We start from the raw sequence: 7,500 nt of genomic DNA on the forward strand, positions 1-7,500 counted from the left end.
TGTTCCACTGTCCAGGACACTGAGGAGGAGGAGGGACAACTCTCTGCAATATGAATATTAATAAATTGCATTAGGTGTAGTTTATTTAACAAGGAACTGAAATTAATTTTCCCTTTGCACTGTTGAACAGAAACAATCTCCCTCATCTAACATTTGATTTATTTATTTTAATAAATCTTTACTCCTGCAGAGACTCAACAGAAAAAAATCCAAATCCTTAAAATGAGAAAAATTTATCTAATATAAAGTTTGTCTCACATGCTCGTGTTTGGACTTTTCCCTCCTTCCTTCCTTTCCTCCCTCCTTCCTTCCTTCCTTCCTTTCCTCCTTCCTTCCTTCCCTCACTCCTTCCTTCCTCCCTTCCTTCGGAGTTGTTGCTGCAGTTTCTTCTGTCCTCCCTCACATTCAGGACCAGATTCGAACTCTGACACGTGTGAATTTCATTTTCAATATCTACGTTATTTAACTAGTAACTTAGTTTTAAAGTTTGCTTTCAGTAACAGACTGTAAAGATGGACAAAATATCCTGGATATGAGCGCTGCCCTCGTCCAGGGGCGGAGCCTCTGAATCGAGGTCCCACTGACACACACACTCGACCAGTCACCAGCCAGTCTCAGCTGTCAATCATCATTTCTGAGCACGTTTACGACCTACTGAGGAGGGCGGAGCTAACTGTGCTGGTTTCAGCCCGAAGCTCAACCGAGTGGTGACATCACAGAGTTCACGATAAATATCAGCTGTGAAACGTGCGAAGCTGCAGAAGAAGAGTCCCACAATAAAAACACATCCAGCTCACTGTGTGTGTGTGTGTGTGTGTGTGTGTGTGTGTGTGTGTCAGTCCTCACGTCACACACACATTCCACAGTGAGCAGCCGTGTGGCCTGCGGCGTCGGACTGGGAAGTCAAAACCCATTAGAGAGACGATTACAACCACTGTCTGTGCCGAGCCGCTCCTCCTCACCCGGGGGTTCGATGCCATGACTGCTCCGGTGATTGGTTTTAAATGTGGGTCTCTGGTTATCTGTGTGTGATGCTGCAGAAGAGGGTCCGACTCATATCAGTGTGAAAATGTGTCTGATCATCATTTGTGTTTCCCAGTAGGTAACTGGTATGATACTTAAACACACTGAAGATTTTAAGGTTTCTTTCTTTCTCTCTGTGCACTTTGACAAAACAAATCCGTCCCACTGAGACGTGTGGACACAGTGTCTCCAAGTCACTGTTTGAAACTTTCATCCAGTTCTGAAAAGTGGGAAAAGATCAATTCTCCAAAACGTCTGTATCTGATTCATCTCTTAACCACATTTAGAGAATTCAAGTTTTAACGACAGCTGCAAGTAGAATCATCATCATCATCATCATCATAATCATCATCACCACCATCACCACCACCACCTGACAGGAGACGTCTCCCACAGGAGCAGCAGCTGCAGACCTTGGAGAAGTGAGTGTGATCCATGTCTTCAAACCAGCTGCCACTCAGCTCCGTCCACGTGAGTCCAGATCTCAGGGAAACACACAACGAGCTCGACGGCTTCACAGAACTGAATCTGAAGCTTAAATAAACCATCTGCACCCACAGGACAGGAAGTGGCACACGACGGGAATCAACCCGCCTGACACACAACACGTGTCTCAACCTGAAGTGAATTCCTCCAGACTGGAGGACGGAGACACACGAGGACACTACTGTGGGCATGGAGAGGAGGTAATAACAAACAGAGAGGTCTGTGACGAGGAGAGAGACAGAGGGAGGAAGGGACAGAGAGAGAGAGAGAGGGGGACAGAGAGGGAGGGACAGAGGGAGAGAGGGAGGGAGGGAGAGAGAGACAGAGAGGGAGGGACAGAGGGATGGAGAGAAGAAGGGACGTGGGAGAGAGAGAGAGGGAGGGAGGGACGGAGGGAGAGACACACGAGGACACTTCTGTGGGCATGGAGACGAGGTAATAAACAGAGAGGAGGTCTGTGACGAGGAGAGAGACGGAGGGACAGAGAGGGACAGAGGGAGAGAGACAGAGGGAGGGAGGGACGGAGAGACAGAGAGGGAGGGACAGAGGGATGGAGAGAAGAAGGGACGTGGGAGAGAGGGAGAGGGAGAGGGAGGGAGGGAGGGAGGGACGGAGGGAGAGACACACGAGGACACTTGTGTGGGCATGGAGACGAGCTAGAGAGGAGGTCTGTGACAAGGAGAGAGACGGAGGGAGAGACGGAGCAAGAGAGAGAGAGACAGAGGGAGGGAGGGACGGAGAAGGAGAGAGAGAGAGAGAGAGGGAGGGACAGAGGGAGAGAGAGAGAGAGACAGACAGAGGAAGAGAAAGAGAGAGAGGAGCAGATGGTAAAGAGCAGGAAGGTTTCGCTCTCAGAAAGGGCGAGAAATGAGAGGGAGAAAGAGGAAGAAGCAGTAACGGACAAGTGTGTGTGTCTGTGTGTGTGTGTGTGTGTGTGTGTTTGTCCTCTGTGCTCGTGTCTCCTCTCTTTTCGGTCTCTTTATGATTTATGTTATGAGAAATTGTTTGTCTCAATGAAAAAAGTCTGATCCCGGTCCCCACAAGTATTACACAACCAACCACCAACCACCTCCCTCCCTCCCTCCCTCCTTCCCTCTATTCCAAACTTCCCCTTTGTGTAGTGCAGCTGTGCTGTGTATGTGTGTGTGTGTGTGTCTCTGTGTATGTGTGTGTGTGTGTGTGTGACTCACAGCAGCAGCCATGTTGTTGCTCTCCTCCATGTTAGCAGCAGGGAACTTGTTTGAAGGCGTCACCGTGGACTGGTCCAGTGTTTGTCCCGACTCCGTCTCTAACCTGAACACAAACCAGGAAACACAAATCAGATCTTTACTGGTTTCACACTGGTGACAAAGAGCTCCCATAGACAAACACACACAGGACGGAGTTCATGTCCCTGCTGCTCACGAGGAAATCAAATGAATAAACATGTGATCAGTTATTCATTCATCGAGCTCCGGCTCCTGGTCGGCAGATTCCCCGCCCGCAGTAACCGGACTCCACCAGCAGGGCGGCTTCACGTTACCAACACGTGTGAAGAGATTCCATGGAGGCAGATTTGAGATATCGTTCAAGAGGCTGAACACATGATGTGTGAGCGCCAACAACATCTGAGACAAATGTGAAGAGACTCCCTCCAGGTCTCATCCAGCTATTCAGATATAACCCCCCCCCCCCCCGTCTCTTCAGGACTGAATCAGCTCGGACGTATTGACACAGAGAGACAGGGACGAACAAAGTGCAGGAGCAGAAAGACATGTCCATACACACCTGAGGTAAACAGATACACAGGCCTGTGTGTGTGTGTGTGTGAGAGAGAGAACAACACGCCTCTGTACATGAAAAGCTGCTTTTCTACATTCTTGTTTCACACGGACTGACCGGGGGGGGGGGGGGGGGGGGGGTCATGAGCCTTGTCAAACACGTCTGTACAGAGGGACATGCAGACCGTCACCTTCAGGTTAACTACCATCAATCTGCCCTGAAGAGAGAGAGAGAGACACACAGGTCCTGATGTTACAGATGTAATTATTAAACGATCATCACTGGAGATCTGAGTCATGAGCAGATATTGTGAATCCTCTCAGCTCTGCAGCACAAACTCTCCTCCAGGGGGCACATTGGTATTTTTACTTCTGTGAGGCAATAAACTGGAATGAAAGATTAAACATATCACATCTGCTGAGAAATATGTTTATCCAAAAGATTACCACGAATAAATACGATACATTTCTTATTTGAACCATTTACATCTTTTACTATTTAAATATGAACAGTTCTCACTCTCACATTTTTAATGCACATAAATAAACCTAAAGAGGCTGAGGACCAAGGCCTTGGATTTCTGATACAGTGTTGGAAATGTTTGTTATTATTTGAAATATATTAACGAGGGTCATGAAAACAACAACCTCCTGCAGCCAGTCAGAGGCACGTCTATACACTGCCTGACACAACAACACAAAAAGAATCAACACAACTTTAACACAGGACTCATTCACTTTCAGGACTTTTGATGTTCAATATAAATTGAGGGAGTTTATGATCCAATTTAAATCAGACTCAGAAAACTATAAACAAATAATCACATTTTAAAGCATGTGTACATTAAGTGTGTGATGTGTATTAATGTGTGTTTGGAGGCGCGAACACACAACAGGATTTCACCGTCCGCACACAAAAGAACATCGTGAACGAGAGACCACCAGGTGCATCCCCCCACACCCACACACACCACCCCCCCCCCCCCCCCCCCCCAGCCTTTCCCCACATATCTCAGGATTGTTCAGCTCCATCTGTCAGTAGACGTCTCATGAGTGATGACAGTGTAACGACACACACTCGTGCTGCGACAACACAACGAGACGCACAAAGAACCCCCCCCCCCGACATGCAGCCGCTGACAGGATTCACCTCGGCCAAAAGACAACAGGAGATCATGTGACCAGAATCTCCTCTAAGAGCTGAACCTGTGATAATTCACTAGAACGGTGATGCAACATGTTTACACAATTCACCTCAAACCAGATGTTAAGGAAAGTAGATAAATGAGAGAATTGATCATCCAGCTGTTTTCAGACTCCAGGTCAGATCCAGAGTTTGTGTTTCACAGCTGAACATCTCAGCAGCAGGTTCTCTGCACAGACTCAGATCAGATCCTCCTCATGGTCCAGGAGAGAGGTGGAGCAGCCGGGGGGGGGGGGGGCAGCAGACACACACAGGAAGTGACCTGTTACCTCCGCTGCAGAGGTCATGTGATCATGTTCACATCACCTGACACCTTCAGCTCTGATCACCACGAACTCTCTTCACATCTTCGTCTGTGTCTTCTTCGTGTGAGTCAGCTCTTCTTCACCAGAGGTTTGTTGATGTTTCTTCATGTTTGTGTCCGTGTGAGAAGCCCCCCCCCCCACTCACTCAGTGAGTCACTGGAGGATCCTCTGCTCCTGGATTTACACTTCATACAGGAGCTCTGGAGGAGGAGGACAAACTGCGGAGCGTCTCACTGCAGAGACAATCCGGGGGAGTCCAGTTCATGTGTGAAAGCTGCTCCAGTGGGATGGTCCCTTTAGACCCCGCCTCCTGCAGCATCACCTGACAGGATCCCTTTAGACCCCGCCTCCTGCAGCATCACCTGACAGGGTCCCTTTAGACCCCGCCTCCTGCAGCAGCATCACCTGACAGGGATCCTGCAGGCCACCAGACTCACCGGCTGCTGCTTCACTCACTTCACCTCCAGAGGAACGGGATCGAGGTCTTTTACTGGTTTGTCTAATTATCTGTTTACTTCAGTTAAAGGTTGGGCCTCCTCCCTCCTCCCTCCTCCCCCCCCCCAGACGAGAACACGAGAGAAGGAAGTGAGAGTGAAGTGGACGAGTGAGGACGGAAGGCAGCGACCGAGGGGCCCACGGAGGGGACAAAGAGGACAAGAGGGGGGGGGGCTGCACATCAAAGGGGTGTCTGGTGGTGAGAGATTAGGGACCGCACTGCGAGAGGGATTGTTCCAGTGTGGGGGGGGGGGGGGGGGGGGTGGGGGGGTGGGGGGGGGGGGTGGGGGGTGGGGGGGGGGGCCTCAGGGCCTCTCTCTGGGGCCACATTCCTCGGCTGTCATGTACTTTCTGCTCCTTCACTTCACACATCGTCTACTTTGTTCTGACTGAACTCACACCCACGGTTTAATATACTGTTAATATGACAGGTTATAGATTATAGATTATGGATCAGATGAACAGAATATTGTGTTAAAGCTAAAGCTGCAGATCACAGACATGATTAAAGACAAAGTGTAACATCACACTAACAGTGGGTGGTCCCACAGTCACAACATAAAAGTATCACAAAACATAATTCATAACGATATTATTGTGTTGTTATCTATAGACTGGAAAAACCTTCATTCTATACACAATATTATCATATATTACTTTATATATATATACATTTTGATCAGGACCAGTTCTGAGACATGAAAACTCATCGTTTCCCATAATTCTCTCAACTGTAACTTTAGATAAAAATCAAAGCTGCAGATGAAATGTTCACGTCAACTAAAGGAAAGTAAAAGCAGTTGAAATGTGACCCACATGAGGAGGATCCACTGACTCAGATCTCAGATCAGTGACCCGACATGGAGGGGGGGGGGGGGGGAGAAATCATGTCCAAGACGACGGCTGCGACATTTTTATTTCATACTTAAATTCCTACATCACGAGTCCAGACGCGTTCCTCTTCTTCGTCCTCACTACTGGATCATCTGGACTGGTTGGGTCGGCTCATTGTACCTGAAGGCACCTGGACCATCAGCCAGAGCTGTGACCTCTGACCTTTGGTTTCCTCTGCAGCTCAGTTCACATCAGAAACAACACACAGCTTCACAAACAACACACAGCTTCACAAACAACACACAGCTTCACAAACAACACACAGCTTCAGAAACAACACACAGCTTCAGAAACAACACACAGCTTCAGAAACGACACAGCATCACAAACAACACACAGCATCACAAGCAACACACAGCATCACAAGCAACACACAGCATCACAAACAACACACAGCTTCACAAACAACACACAGCTTCAGAAACAACACACAGCTTCAGAAACAACACACATCACAACAGCAGCAGAATGAAGCTGTCATTCAGTCACCGTCACTCGTTTATCCAGAGAAACACAATCACTCATTAAACTGAAGTCATGAACCCAACACAAAGGTTTTGTGAGTTGTGTAATTTTTAAGTGTGAAATATAAAAGTCTCATCTGCAGCTCTAACAAATCCACTTGTTTCCAATGTGAATCAGAACTACCTGCAGATTCATCCAGAGCCAAACTCAAGTCATGAACTGAACACGTCTTTGGTCGACAAAACATTTGAATTCATTTCATTAGTGATGAAAAGTTTCATAATAAGCAGAAGATTCCCTGTCTCCAGGAAACTGGATGTAAATCATGTTTTATTTTCTCCTGATGAAACAGAAGAAAAGCTCCTGAAGGACGAACACGTGTTTTAATGAGAGCGATGTTTGAGCAGGTCAGAGACTCAGGGTTTGTTCAGCTGCTGGAGGCCGGAATGACGGATCCACCTGGATCCACCTGGATCCACATCCCGAGTGAACTGCTCCTCCTACATGTCCCCTCACACACACAGACACACACTCCAACCAGGAAACCACCGGAGCCCGATTAAAACAGTCAAAGTCAGATCGGTGCTCCACCTCCTGAGACTCTCAGAACAACGCGAGACTCGAGCCTATGGGCAGCAGGAGCAGGGAGCAGGAGCACGGAGCAGGAGCAGGGGAGCGCAGGAGAGAGCAGGAGCAGGAGAGAGTAGGAGGGAGCAGGAGCAGGAGAGAGCAGGAGAGAGCAGGAGCGAGCAGGAGCACGGAGCAGGAGAGACACAAGTTGAAACTTTGTATGAAACTTCAGGGACGAAGTGAAACTTTGAACTGACTCAGTTTGTTACATCGAGTTCGTTCATTGTGTCAAAGTGTC

The 7,500-nt window shown here is 48.3% G+C and overlaps 1 protein-coding gene across 1 annotated transcript in view; it reads right to left on the reverse strand.

The window, feature by feature from the left end:
* Positions 1 to 3,232, reverse strand: part of dnmt3bb.1 (DNA (cytosine-5-)-methyltransferase 3 beta, duplicate b.1) — a 22,101-nt gene extending 18,869 nt beyond the window's left edge. The window contains exons 1-2 of the mRNA XM_053424089.1: positions 2,914 to 3,232; positions 2,700 to 2,802 (exon numbers count right to left, since the gene is read on the reverse strand). Coding sequence (XP_053280064.1) covers positions 2,700 to 2,802; positions 2,914 to 2,936 — 126 coding nt within the window. The 5' untranslated portion in view covers positions 2,937 to 3,232. The remainder of the gene's footprint in view (positions 1 to 2,699; positions 2,803 to 2,913) is intronic.
* Positions 3,233 to 7,500: the final 4,268 nt, after the last annotated feature.

This window comes from Pleuronectes platessa, chromosome 6, assembly GCF_947347685.1.
Source record: "Pleuronectes platessa chromosome 6, fPlePla1.1, whole genome shotgun sequence".
In the NCBI taxonomy this organism is placed as follows: Eukaryota; Metazoa; Chordata; class Actinopteri; order Pleuronectiformes; family Pleuronectidae; genus Pleuronectes; species Pleuronectes platessa.